The 14752-nt window shown below is 41.5% G+C and overlaps 1 protein-coding gene across 1 annotated transcript; it reads left to right on the top strand.

Moving 5' to 3' along the window:
• Positions 1–4021: 4021 nt before the first annotated feature.
• spry4 (sprouty homolog 4) lies at positions 4022–11273 on the top strand. Its single transcript, XM_079372904.1, has 2 exons — positions 4022–4346; positions 6811–11273. Exon 2 carries the CDS (start codon positions 6862–6864, stop codon positions 7987–7989), a length of 1128 nt encoding a protein of 375 aa, XP_079229030.1. The 5' UTR covers positions 4022–4346; positions 6811–6861; the 3' UTR covers positions 7990–11273.
• Positions 11274–14752: the final 3479 nt, after the last annotated feature.

The raw sequence follows: 14752 nt of genomic DNA, 5'->3' as shown, positions 1-14752 counted from the left end.
AGCTACCTGGACTTGGAGTCAATATCCGCCTCTAACTGTAGGTAAACTATAGAGTCTAACACAATGTGGCACTGTTTCAGTGTTTGTTGAAGTTTGGTTGTAACAACTCATTACGTTAATTCATTCTGTTACCATTGGCCCAAAGTGTGTCCTTCTGTTTTAAAGAAAAGTCCATTCTTACAAATAACACACAGAATGGGGGAATATGCTACTGCAATAGATCTAAATCCAATTAGTTCTTTGCAATCCATTATTGTTAGCGATCATTTAGCCGGTGCTTTTAGCAATTTCAACTGTTTACCTCATCATATTTTATCAACCACTGTTAGCCAACTATTTAAACTGTTTATTCTGCTTTTTCTGCCTACACAGTTTGGTAAGCATATGTTTTACTTTCCTTGACTGAGTATGTTGTATTGTCAAAGTGTACTGTAGAGCCTCTTTTTGTATTTGTGTGGGAAATTGTTTCGAGGCCTATTCTTTTTAGGATTGTTTATTATGTCTGTGAGGAGAGCTGTGATCACACAGACAGTGACCTTGTGTGAACTCCACATTAGGGGCCAAATCTCCAGTGAGTGGCTCTGTTACTGAAGCCCCACATGACTAATTGGTGAGAGATGTGTATTGTGACGTGTGTGTGTGTGTGTGTGTGTGTGGAGGGGGGGGGGGGGGGTGTAAATTATGGCTTACCTACCAACAGGAAGCTTTTGATGTAAGCTGAGAACACTCTACAACGCTATTGCTTTGATTTGCATTGAAGCATTGTGGCCTAACACTCTCCTCAGACACACAAATACACAAATGAACTATCACCAGCTATTGCCAAGTAATTGTGTCTTAAAAACAGACGGGAAATACAACAGCAATAGATAAGTGACAAACATAAAGTGACAGACCTCAGTGATAAATGAAATGGGCTACTGTGATTGTAATTAACACAGAAAAAGTCTGAGAAGGTGATACATGTATAATTAGCTGTATAGCTAAAAAGAAGCAAGTCTTTTAAAAATGCACTATGAGGGTTTTTAAAGGTTAGCATTGTGAAAGATAAACACTTTTCACATTCTCAAACTGTTGTGGAAGCATATGTTGTTCATTCCAGGATCCAAAGCACACATCAGTAGCCAGCAGATGTGGCAGGACGGAAAGCTGGGAGGGAGAGACTCTCGAGAGAAATCTGGTCTATCCTTCCATGCATGTATGCCTGGATGGTCACACAGACAAGAAATCTACAAATCAACAAGCCCTTCATGTAGGCAAGTGCCTAAGAGCCACACAGCTGCAGAAAGAGATCTGCAAGTATCTCCAGTATGTCTTGGTGCTTATATCTGACTAGTAGGAGAGATGGGAGGAAATGAAACAAGACCTTTTTGTGGCTTCAATGAAATAATGCTATCTTTAAAAAAAAATCTGTTCAGACATACGGTAAAACCCCAAAATAACATAGCTCCTTATTACCGTAAATTCCGGACTATAAGCCGCTACTTTTTTCTCACACTTCGAGCACTGCGGCTTCTACTCCGGTGCGGCTTATTTATGGATTTTTTATGGGGGACAATGAGCTTCTGCCGCAAAAACATTTGACTTCGTCACGTCGGATCTTAATGTCAGTCATTTTGCGCTTCATGCACGCACCCTCATGATGGAAAACACACGGAGAAATACATATGATGCAGCTTTCAAGTTAAAGGCGATCGACCTGGCTGTCAAAGAAGCTAACAGAGCTGCTGCACGTTAAGATGACACTGACAGCGACAACAGAGACTGAGGAAGTGAGTAATGAAGTCATTCTGAGGCAGTGAATGGATGGACTTTTTCTTGTGAAATATATTACGGTCATCTTTTTCATCAGCCGTGTTACAGACACCGTCGGCTAGGCTTCGTATTGTAACGGTTCATGTTGTAAAGTCAGTAGTTGATAATGTGTTCATAATTCCGATTATGTGGAGAGTCAGTGAATGCACCAGCGAGAACGTGTTGAGTGGCTGTATGAGAGAACGCTGGGGGAGAGAGTTGGATTGTTACGGCAAGTTATGTGTTGCTCTCTGCTGTAAACGGCGTGGTCACGGCCGACAGTGATCGGATTATTAAAAGTTATTATTTGAACGCTCTCGTCGTCCTTTAACGTCCGTACGGACGCTACAGTATTTGCGTTTGTTATCGGTAGCCTACGTCTGTGTAAATAGCTCTTGTTATAGCGTGGACACCTGCGGCTTATAATCAAGTGCGGCTTATATATGTACAAATACATTTATTTACTTATTTTTAGCCGGTGCGGCTTATATCCAGGTGCGCTCAATAGTACGGAATTTACGGTACTTGGTCTGCAGTGCATTACCTGGTATATATTTATTATAAATAATACTGTATGCTAAGAATAGGCTAAAATATGTTCTCAACTTCTTAAATTAATGTATTCATCATAAACCAGTGTAATAAATTCCAGATTAGATGAATGATACAATGACAGAGATTCACAATATGATTATGAGCCACATGTCACATTTGAGTCTACTAAGAAAATAATTACCATCTTTAAATGTTTTTTTTTACAAGTTTTCTTGTTATTATTTATTTATTTTGTATTATTTTCTTAGCCTGTGTTTTGTTGTACAATTAAACTGCAAATGAAAAGTACACTAAACATCTAATGGTCCCCTGCATGATAACTTTTAACTTCAAACTTAAGAGTAAATGACTCAAAACCTAAACAAAAACCATAAAGAGTTATTGATTGTTGATCAACACAACAGGGATGTCTACAGTTTGAAAGACGTTCAGAAGTGATGGTTTCATTTTCATTTTTCATTTTAACATCGCGCATCCGTAATTAAAAAATACCTAAATTAAGTTCAGCCGTCTGTCTTACTGCAAAACAATTGCCCCAATTTGAAAGTGTGGTGGTTGCCATAGTGATGTGTGCAAACGGATAATGGGGCAACTGTTAACCTTTGACTGGTTAAAAGCCCCAAGCTGAGGAAGGGGAGGGGTGCGGGGCACATGCATGCGCGCACACACACACACACACACACACACACACACACACACACACATACACACACACACACACACACACACACACACACACACACACACAGGGATGTCAGAGAGAAAGGAAATTCACACTCATTTCCTCTGTGTGGTTTCGGTACAAATCAACAACATCCTGTCCTTTTGTGAATCCTGCCTGCCCTCATGCTGGTTTGCGTTTTAGAGTAGGCGTTATAACCCCCCATCCTACCCCTCCGACAACCACCTCCTCCTTTCTCCTGTTTTTTTTTTTTTTTTTTAACACTACCATAGAAGCTGTAGTCATACCTCACATTGTTGCAGAGGAAGGAAGGGCACGTCCTTGTTCGCAATAAACGGCTGAAGATAGAACAGGACACAAGAGGAGAGGACATTGTTTTGCCCCGATTAGAGCTCAGGCATGCTCGTAGAAGTGCACTGAATAAAGTGGGAGAATTATGTCATGCACAATGGCATTGTTTTATTACAGATGTATTGCTTTGCTCGGGTGTTGTATTTCCTCTTGTTTTTGCCATATGACAAGTTGGCTCTTTAGGCTATCATAATCAGAAAAATATACGACATAACATTTGCCAGCAGAGAAAGACAGACGCTAAATCAGTGCATATTAAGCCCACTTACATCTCCCTCACCTCCATTACACAATAGCACTAAACGTGAAACAGGAAGCGCGAGCTGCAAAGATTAATAAATTAACAAACAAAAATAAAGTGCCACCACAGCCGATGAGTCGGCTCTCTATGTAAATCAGCCCTGACATTGCCCTTGTGCTAAAAAAACCCCCCCCCTCATCTCTTTCTTTCTCTCTCTCTCTCTCTCTCTCTCTCTCTCTCTCACACGCCTCATTTGCCATTTCATCTCATTCATAAAAATCTAGGCATCGCGCCTGCGCAATGCCATTCGGAGTCTTCCCCATTCATAAAAATGTAACCTCCGCATTTCAGCCCTCCCGAGTCGCTCTGCCCTCCCATTCACAAAAAAAGAGAGAGAAAAAACGCCAAGGCATCTGCGCAGTGCCGTCCCTCTCCTTTCCTCTACCCTCCCATTCATAAAAACTCACTTCCCTCCTCCTCGGTGGTTGCAACATCATATCCAAAGCTCTGCGTCCACAACCGCAGTCGCCTTTTACGCACCAGCGAGGAGAGAATATAGTGCAGGAGAACTGTTCTCCTTCCCCTCTATTACTCATATTATTCCCTAAGATTTGGAATTATTTGTTACACAACATTTGAGGAGATATACTTGCTTCATGGACTGTAGCCTGCGCGCAGACATCGTGCGCAACGAAGAGATGAGCATTTTATCCTGAAACCACGGTAAGTGAACCGCTCTCGTGTTTTCTTGTCGTTTAATGTTTATAACTGGTAAGCGTGAGGCTGAAAAAACACAGAGCAGCCACTTTCTTTGCTGCGTTTACTGCCTACGCTCTAATGTTCCTGTCGAACGGCCGGATCGTAGGCATTAAAACGCTCTTGCAGACTTTATATTGCAACAAGCTGTTTCCCCGACCCGTGTTTGCACTTCAAGTCAATATTTAACTACCAATTTCGTGCCAAAAGTGAGGTTTAGGGCACAGAGACAACGAAAGAAACAGCTTTGAGAGTTTAAAAACAGACCTTGTTCCGATTTTTTTTTGACACTATCACAGCCTACGTAGCAATTTCAAAGTATATCCCGTCGCTCTAAATGGCTGGTTTTAAAGCCACTTTCTCGACATGGGGAAGCGTAACAGATAGATATATACTCGAAATCTCTGTCCAGTCCGTAGCCTGAAAATGTGGGAGTCCTCTGCGAGCAGCCCGGTTACTTCTGTCGTTCTCGTTTTGCAGCGACTGCCGAGTTGGCGCACCATGGCGTTCGTGTCAGGTGTTTTTCTTATCAGCTTTTTCATTTATTTTCCAGCTAACTTTAATAAAAATGGAAATAATGTACATCCAATAAGCTTCTTTTGGTTACCAAGAGCGATAACGCCCAGTAAAATTCACGCATTTAATCGTCGCTGCTTAGAATAGCCACAGATGTCTGCTGACGAAAAAAGGTTAAAAATGCATTGACAATGCATTGTGGAGTCAATGTACAGATGTGAAGAGTTATCTTATGACGTGAAATATGTTGTTACATCGTCTATATTTACACGGTATTTGTGAGCATGCCGACCAGCCGCCTCCGGTTCGTATGACTCAGTCCATTCACATTATAGAAGGGATTGAAGCGCGCGCGCGTGCACGCGCACTTGCACATGAACTGTTCCGGCTTACATCTCATAATGGTCGAGATTTTGACGATCACAAGCGCTTGTGTCGGTGCCAGCAATGTCGCAACAGGTTTTGTCAAACAGGCTTTTGAAAATCCAGGGAAATGGAATTAACACAAGAGCCGACTGTCAAGCAAAGCACTGTTGATTACCGACACATCGTTAAACCATATTCAGCTATTAAACCACAGAAATTAGCCCACCGTTTTTCGTCTAAGGTACATTTGGATTGCATTAAAAAAAAAAAAAAAAAAATATAATGCAAACATCATGATTATATGAGCTGGGTATGTTTCAAGACTAATCTAATTATGCATCGCTAATTTCGGTCAGTGGAAAATGTCTGTTGTGCTCGTTCGTTTACCTTCTATCATCTATGTGGTTATGTGTAAAGTAGGTCTTTTTTCTTCCGAGATAAACTGGGTGAACGTGATTCATAGGTTCAGGATTATGATGACTGGAGTGCATTGATTCATGCTTGCAACACCAAGCTAGCAACTTTCATTCACAAAAAGCTGCAGTTCACAACCAAAGCCATTCACAAATCCCCTATTAAGTCTGTTTCTCAGATTCAGCCAAAGTATTACGAGGAATATGAATTAAATGACATCTCCTTTGTCAACTTTTGCAACTGGGTCATATTACACAAATAACTAGTGTCCCTTTCACCTTGTGTTCATTTTGGCTTTGTTGAAGTTGATTTTCTGGCCGCTTTCTTCTCTCTTCGCTCTGACTTGTTTTGCATCTGTGAGTCTTTTGCATGCAAGCCCTGCTCTCTGGTGCTCTCTTTTCTTTGGAAGGAAGACGATGGGAGCCCAACTTCTATTGTTCTAGTGTCAAAGTTAGAATGGAGGAAGTCTGAAACACTGTTGATATGCAGTCTAAAGATCAAGATAGTTTTAAAATTTGACATTTAGATTATTGCAGAGATCTTGCTAAGAGAAAGAATATTATAGAGACAATGAAATGCTTTGGTGTAGAGGATTTAATAACATTCTTGAGTTAATCAAACTAATTCTACCTCTGTTTTAAGTACTGATATAGAGGTTGATTTGAAATGAAGTGATAGTAAGAGTTGTATTTGTATGATTTATTGCAACTGTACAAAAAAAAGTATGCTATTGTCAGTTAGGTTTACTGATTTAATCATGAGAGGAAACAGCGGCTCATCCACACCAGCAATTGGAAAGAGCAGGAAATTGTATCAAGGAGTTTTAAAATTTAACTTTCAACCTCACCCTCAAAAAAAAAAAAATCTTCAAATGTTAGGTTAACAATCCAATAGGGATAGTTTGTCATTTTGTAATCTCTGGCTAGGTTAAAAACATTGGCAATGTGTTCAGTTACTCATGCTGTGTTCTTAAAAGCTATTCTCGTTGACATCCTCTTACGCCACCACTTTTTCATCAAATATTTTGTTTTCTTCATTGTTAAGCATCTATCCTTTAGGGAATGCAAATGAGTATACTACCTTACACTAGATTACATGCAGCCAGTCATAACTGTCTTTTTGTCTGTCTTTGCAGCTTTGCTAAATGCTGCTTTAGAGTGAAGACTTGCAAGGCACAAGCCTACACATGGAGTCCAGGGTTCCCCACCACATCCCCGGAGTGTCCTCCTCCCTCATATCCCAGCCACTGTTGGACAGCCGAGTGCCCTACGGCCGCCTGCAGCACCCTCTCACCATTTACCCCATCGACAAGATAAAGTCCTCGCATGTGGAGAATGACTACATCGACAGCCCTGCCGTTGTCTCTCAGCAGCCCCCGAGCCAGAAGTCTCTGAACCGAAGAATAACCTGGCTCGGTCAGAATCAGGAGGCCTTCCTGGGGGCAAACCACAACCATCATCACAATCATCAACACCAGCACCACCAGCAAGGCAGGTGCGAGCCCCACTCCCACCAGGACACCACCACCCATCCATGGATTTCCTTCAGTGGTAGACCAAGCTCTATCAGCAGCAGCAGCAGCACCTCTTCTGATCAGAGGCTGTTGGACCATGCTGCGCCAAACCCGACAGTGGACCATCACCCAAACCTGCAACCCCACCAAGGCACCATGAACACAATCACCACCCGAACTCCAGGCTGCTTCCCTTCCTCTGAATCAAAAGTCCTAACCTCCTCTTCCTCATCTAAATCTCTGGACCTCAAGTCTGCAAAGATGCCTGCAGGAGGCGTGTGCACCAACGGAGGCCAGCAGGGGTTGGGGCTGATCCCTTCCTCCCCTGCGGAGAAGAAGCACCTCCTTCTCTGTGAGCACTGTGGCAAGTGTCGATGCACGGAGTGTACTCTCCCCCGGACCCTACCCTCTTGCTGGGTCTGCAACCAGGAGTGCCTGTGCTCTGCTCAGAGCCTGGTGGATACAGCCACCTGCATGTGCCTGGTCAAAGGGATCTTCTACCATTGCACAGAGGACGAAGACGATGAGGGCTCATGTGCCGATAAGCCCTGCTCATGCTCCCAGGCCAACTGCTGTGCACGCTGGTCCTTCATGGCTGCCCTTTCCGTTGTGCTGCCTTGCCTGGTGTGCTACCTGCCAGCTACAGGCCTAGCCAAACTGGGACAGAAATGTTACGACAATGTTAGTCGGCCTGGCTGCCGCTGCAAGAACTCTCAGGCCGGCGTGAGCATCCCTGTGTGTAAAAATGGGGGTGTGGAAGCTAAAGTTGGGATGCTAGAGAAGCAGCAGCAGGGGTCATGATACTGGAACAAATCGGCTGATAGTGGCCTTGCTCAAAAAATGGACCAGACAGAACTTGCTTGCTTTTGGATAGGACAATCCAACACCAACCCCTTAAACTACCCCATTAATCTGCTGGAAGATGACCTATGTAATACAAAGGTACTTAAATAGCTTCTTGGCCTATGTTTGACAGGGTGGATGATCAGAAGGGGCCTGATCATAGAGTTGGCTAGTAGGAACAGCTAACTAAGCCCTCTTTGATGTTCTTTTTCTTTGTAAGAGTGACACAAGAGGAAGAAAATAGACTGTGGGAATTGTGTTTTTGTTGTTTTGCAAAGAAGGCTGAAGGCACAAAGTCGTTGTACCTCTCTGCTGCTTTGTGTTTTTCAGCCACTTTTTATAACGGTAACTTACCAAAATTTGGTTGGTGTTAATAAGTAATATTGAGGTTATTTGGTGGAGCTTAATATCTGTACACCACCTTCCCAAACCGCATAAGCACAGGCCAGTGTCCCTCTGTTTAACAAAGACAAAACCATGGGATAATCTATACTGTGGTTTTATGATAGGCCAATGCAAGAGTGAAACCACCACTTGCTCACTCCCTCCACTATTACGATGATCCCGAATTTTCTAGTGTTGCCATTTGTCCTCCTTAAGCTTGAAAATGCCAGCTTGGAAATTCTAAAACGTTTATCTCTGAGCTGTAAGAACTACAAATTCGAAGGTATACAATACTTCCAATGGTTAACTCTGTATTGTGCATAAGCAGATGTTCTGCAGTCAAGAGAGGGATAATCACTTCAGACTATGTTTCCTGTTTTGGGGGACAACACCCAGAAATTCTCAAAAATATTTTGAATGCTGTTCACCAATCACCTCAGAGGTAATGCATGTCATGACCCGCATGCTCTAGTCTAATGGTTACCCACCGTGCTAGAAGTCGATGTGTCGTAGAGAAATGTGTAAAAAAAAAAAAGAAAAAAAAAAAGAAATAAGTACACCCAACCTTCTCAGGGACTGTTACAGAAATCCTCTCTAGAACTCGGCCTACAGCATGTTGATTTCTAAACTGCCTAAAGAGCCTGGTCTACTTCCTCTTTGCACAAGCAGGCAAAGAAACATTTAGGGGCACAAAGGCAATAGTGAATAATTTAAAACAAGTAAGCTAAGCGAGAGACAAACTGGCAAGAAAATGTTTCCGTAGGAGAGGGGATGCAAGTGCAAGAGAGTGAAGAGCAGGAGAGAGAAAGCATAGCAAAGTCGTTGTTGTGTTTCTATCTATTCAGCCTTGTTGAAATCAAAACCTGCCACTTGCACAACCTTTATAGAGAAACGCAAACCCATAAAGGATGTACTAAAGCACAGTATTAACCACCTCAGCTAACTCACATTACATTTGCGTGCACTGCACTACCCCCAGCCCGCCTCTACACGCAGTGTCTTCATTAAATTGTAATCATTATGCTGCATTGCTGCATTAGTCAAAAAGTATGTCTTTTACTCTGAATGTCTATTTTAGTGGCTTTCATGACTCTTAGGACTTTGCCAAAGGAAGCTAGCATACAGTAGCTTGTATTTTCGCTGTCTGAGTGATCACAGTTGTTATGCACACACACGGCAGATGGTTTTTAAAAGCACGCTGCCCCTTTATTATAGATGGCCTTTTCTATTTGGCATACTGTCTTTGTTGATCCATAACACCTCACTTTCCTGTTGGACCCTTAACTTCCACAAGGGTTGCTAACTTTGCTCAAACCTGTATTTTTCTTGTTGCACAATGCTGATATCACACATGAAAAAAAAAAGAGAAGAAAAACACACTGTCCCTAGTCTTGAATGTATGAGGCAATATTTTCAAAACCTAGCAATTCAGACTGACAGAAAGGTGCCAAAACTTTGAATGATTGTGCAACTGGGCAAAGGCCTAGTACCTGTAGGAGGGGCGACAAAAATCACAAATGTTTTGACAATATATTTAGTAATAGAGCTATGCAGGTGAAATGTTCTTTGCTGTAAATAGTTTCACAACATTTGTGTTCTTTAGAAAAGACTTAAATGTCCTTGAAAGATTGCATGGTACATTATAACTACGAGTCTGTACAAAATATATAGACAATATATTAGATATATATTTTGAGGAGAGGATGTTTTTGAGGTTGCAAGAAAGAAAAGACAAAGAGGGCGGTTTGAGATGAGGTAACAAAAATGATAGGTCTTTCTATCACAAGCACTTGATTTAGAAAAGTGTGCACGGCAAAAAAAAAAAAAAAAAGATAGAGAGAAAGAGCTCAGCTGTTTATGCTATCCATGGCTCATTAGCAGTCGAGAGGCTAAGCTAATTCCCCGGTTCCTCACGGAGTCCTAAAGACTGTGGACTCATTGAATCCACACAGGGAACACAATCTACCCCTATCCGGATCAACCCATTTCCTGCTGTTACTGCTCAGTGTCTCAGCTCTCTCTCCCCTCCTCTCTCTCCCTCTCTTGCTATTTTTCTCCTTCCTCTCTTCCCTCCTTCCTCCCTGAGAAATTGTCCGACAAACACCCCTGGCCTTGATTGACAAACACAGCTGCGGTGCATAAACTTGTCATACCACAGAGACAGGAGAGAAAGACAAGTCTGTCTCTCTTCCTCTCCCTTTCTCACTTTTTGCCCCTCCTTCTGTCTTTGTTTTTCTCCTGAGTTGCGTTCTGTGACATCTTTTTTAACCAGTGGGAGCGTTTTTGTTTGTTTGTTTGTTTGTTTTCTTTTTTTTTTTGAAGTCGCTGCCTTTATTCTTTTAGTCCAAGTCTTGGCTCTCTCACTGCAACACTACTTCACTTCATAATAGCTTTATATTTTGAAAATGTTCTTGCTAGCATGTTCGTGGAAAAATCACCAGTAGCGAAATTTTAAATAATAAAACTTTGAGTCCCTTTTTTTTAGTTAATTGCTACAATGCAGTGACCTTGACACATCCCTTTGCGTCGCTCATTTTGCGGCACCACTTTATTTCCACGTTTTTATTTTCAACTTAAACATGAGGAAAAGTCTCATACAGCTGGGTGATGCTACTCCATTCCTTTATGCCTTTGCAATGTCAATGTTGGGGATTAGGAACGAGATCTGTGCTTTTGTTTTGTTTAGATATAACAAAAAGAAAAAAATCTCTCATATAAAAGGTTCCCTTTATAGATATATTTATTTTGAAGTTCTATTTTATATAGTATTTATTTAGATGCCAACCTTTTGTTTGTGAAGAAAGCTTATGTCGAAATGGAATGTACATTGACAATGGAAATATATATTGTTAAATATACCGGTGAGTTGTGTCGTTACTTTTGTGAGTTGTTTTCAACACAAGCATATCATTACACTACTAAATGAATCTGTGTTCTTTAAACAAAAAGTTACTCATCAACATGTTCTACTACAACACATCTGATATAATGAATAAGGTGCAACATTTTGAATGAAACTTTCAGACTTGCACTAATAGCCTACTACTCATATGCAGAACATTTTTCAACTGGGAGTGCCTTACAGTCCTCTTAGAAGTGCTGCTTTATATTCAATAATAATTCTGACCAAAAATAAGTATGGGCTTGATCTGTTTTACTATAACACCACAGCGGACCTTCAATAGTACCTGCTTCTTATGTTCTCTATAAAATACTGCCAGGGCACCGAATGCCAAATAAAGCAGCTTTAAACCAAATACTGGACAGAAGTGTTACATAAGCAACAGGAACTGGCACACACACAAACACACACACACACACACACACACACACACACAAGTTCTGATATGAAGCAAACTGACTAGTTTGGGATTCATTTTACGACATACAGAGGCAGTCAGTGACTTGTGTGTTTGGCTTACAGGTTAAACTGACTTCCTTTTCGTTTTTATAGGGGTGGTCTGTTATAATCTGGATGTGTAACATTCCTTTCTGAAGCTGGAGCACACAACACTCTTCCTGTCGTACAAAGACACGCACACGCACACACACACACACACACACACACACACACAGTTGTCACCCCCCTCCCCCCAGCCCACCTGTGCTGCTGTAACCCTGAGGTGTTCTTCCTCGCCCTTCCTCTCCTTATAAGCTTGTTTCCTGGGTGTTAACGCAAGAGCACCTGGGAGAGGAGGAGTGGAAATTAGTGAATAATAAAAAAAAAAAAAGAGCAAGAAAGAGAGCGATAAAGCAGAGGAGACAAAAAAAGAAAAAGAAGAGAAAAGATGACCTGGCTCCTGCATCACATAAAGAACATCTTTCCGCTGCAGAAGCCTTGCAGGCGCTGTGGTGTCTGCTCCAACAGGTGAGATCAGAGACCAACCTGCCTGTTTACCTGCCGGTCTGTCAGCACCCACCTGGGACAGCACACACATGCACACACAAACACCTGCATTTGACTTCCTCCACACCTACACGGTCACATACATATCATCAACACAGGAAGCTTCAGCACAGGCAGGTGAAGGAGAAACCGTTTATTATGGGCTCTGGCAGGCTGGAGTCACGGATGAACCAGTCCTGGGTCGGACATTGTGTATGCAAATAATTATTTTTGCTGTGGTTTGGCTTGCCATACTTCCTAAATGGTTGGGTTTACCACAGGAGACAATACAACAAACACCAGCCAAAAAAGTGTTGGAACTAATTTTGAAACATTTTTGCAAACTTAGTCTTCTCGTAATAACTTAGCTCTTTCTTTGCTTAGCAGGACATGAAGCTAATAAGTCAGACTGCAGCTGCTGCATGTTTGTGCTTTGCTTCGTTTGGAAACAATGTTGTACAATGTCAAGAATAAGGTCGTCACACCCAGCACACGCACACACACACACACGCATACACACAAACACACATCAACTGATGTTTTAGCAAAGTATTTCTATTGTGCTGGTAATTTGTAACACATGCAGCCATTCTCAGTTTCATGTGAGACAATGTTTCATGACTAAGAAAAAAAAACATAGGTTATGTAAATTATCCACCTAATGCAGATAATATGTTCTCAAATATTTAATTTTTCAATAAAAGAGAGGATAGGATAGACCAGAGTAGGGTAATAGGGGTCATTTTGATTTGTGTGTTACTGGCCCTCGGGCTGGACGAGACCTGTTGTCAGCTAGGACATGTTTGACCTCGTGTGTGTGCGTGTGTGTGTGTATGTGTGTGTGTGTGTGTGTGTGTGTGTGTGTGTGTGTGTGTGTGTGTGTGCATGTGTGTGTGTGTGTGTCTGTGTGTGCGAGGGGTGTTGGATGGACCATGACTACAAGTGGATGAATCCTAATGGGTTGTTACGATTATGCAACCAGGAGGTGAAACTTCCAAGCCCTGTTTTCTAACTTGACCCATCTCATGTTCTTCATCTCATCTGCTGCGTTTCACAACTGGGAGAACTCGTTCTACTGAGTCACCGTATAACCGTACATCGATTTGACCTGAGATACCATTGAAAGGGGGCAAACATACGTTAAAAACCACACCACACAGCTCCCTACAATAAAGCATGTTTCCCACTGAAGCTGGTCTCTGCATTGTTTTTTTTTAAAGAAGCCAACTGTAATTGTGACTTTTCAGCACTTATGTGCTTCAGGTTAGCTCCAGTGAATCCCCCGCAGCTAGCTGTTTAGATGACATATTGCAAAAGTCATTTTCACATCTGGTATAGTGCTTAACCAGATACATACACACATACACACTTTTCTGGCTGTCTTTTCCTGTTACCATAATCTATCCCCCTCTCTTGGTTTTTACATTTTAATTTATAAATGCTATTATCAAGCTATTTTCTTTTTCACAATTTTTAATTCAAATACCTTTTTTTAATGAATTATTACAATTTGGGGATTTGACTTTTATAGTGATTTGGAGTTAAAGGGGCAATACTGGCAAGTATTTAAAGCATTATAATCCAACAAAATTGTTTTTAAAGTCTGATATGTATGCCCATAAATGACCTCTGGTCAGAATGGGTCTCGTGTCCAAAGTACATTAGCAACATGATGACCTTATCTGACCAAATGTGAAGAGAGGAACTTTTAAACCACTTGAAATGTCATACTTGGAGAGTTTCTTGCATACATTTTAAATGTTTGTTTTTTAAAAGAATTTCATTAATTTAAATCTATCATACGCAACTTCAAATGGATATAATTCAATTCAAACAACTGATAGTGCTGTTCCTCACGTTGAAACCAGAAAAAAACAATCCAGGAGAGGCCCCACTGAGATGATGCAATTAGGAGTATAGGAACATGAAAACAGATCAGCAAGCAGCTCAACATGTAATATGATGCGCAAATAAGCATTAGACAGCAGCAATTCTATGTGAAAAAACTACAAGGAAATGGGAAGAGAGGGGGTACAGACCATGCTAAGATGTCCAAAAAAGCTTCAGGGAAAAGTTGTTTTTCAGTTTTCAGTATCGTACAGACTCATGTATTGTCCTGTATCACTGAAATTACAAGTGATTAAAGAAATAGTGAACAATTCAATGAGAATATTTTGTTTGTAAATAGAGTCCCCTTATTATTTCAAACAGATTTTAATTCAGCAACCACAAACATTGTGTCCAGTTCCCCACTGATGTTTTTTAAAACACATTTAAAATGAAAAGAAACCAGCTTTGATGACTTAAGCCTCGAGCTGGGTGATGGTGAGTGAGGAGAAGTGTGTGTGTGTGTGTGTGTGTGTGTGTGTGTGTGTATGTGTGTGTGCGTGTGCGTGTGCGTGTGCGTGTGCGTGTGCGTGTGTGTGTGTGTGTGCGTGTGTGTGTGTGTGT

The sequence above is a fragment of the Symphodus melops genome (assembly GCF_947650265.1).
Source record: "Symphodus melops genome assembly, contig: scaffold_333, whole genome shotgun sequence".
NCBI classification, from domain to species: Eukaryota; Metazoa; Chordata; class Actinopteri; order Labriformes; family Labridae; genus Symphodus; species Symphodus melops.
Note: the sequence above shows the minus strand (reverse complement) of the source record. Positions and strands in the feature narration are given on the sequence as shown.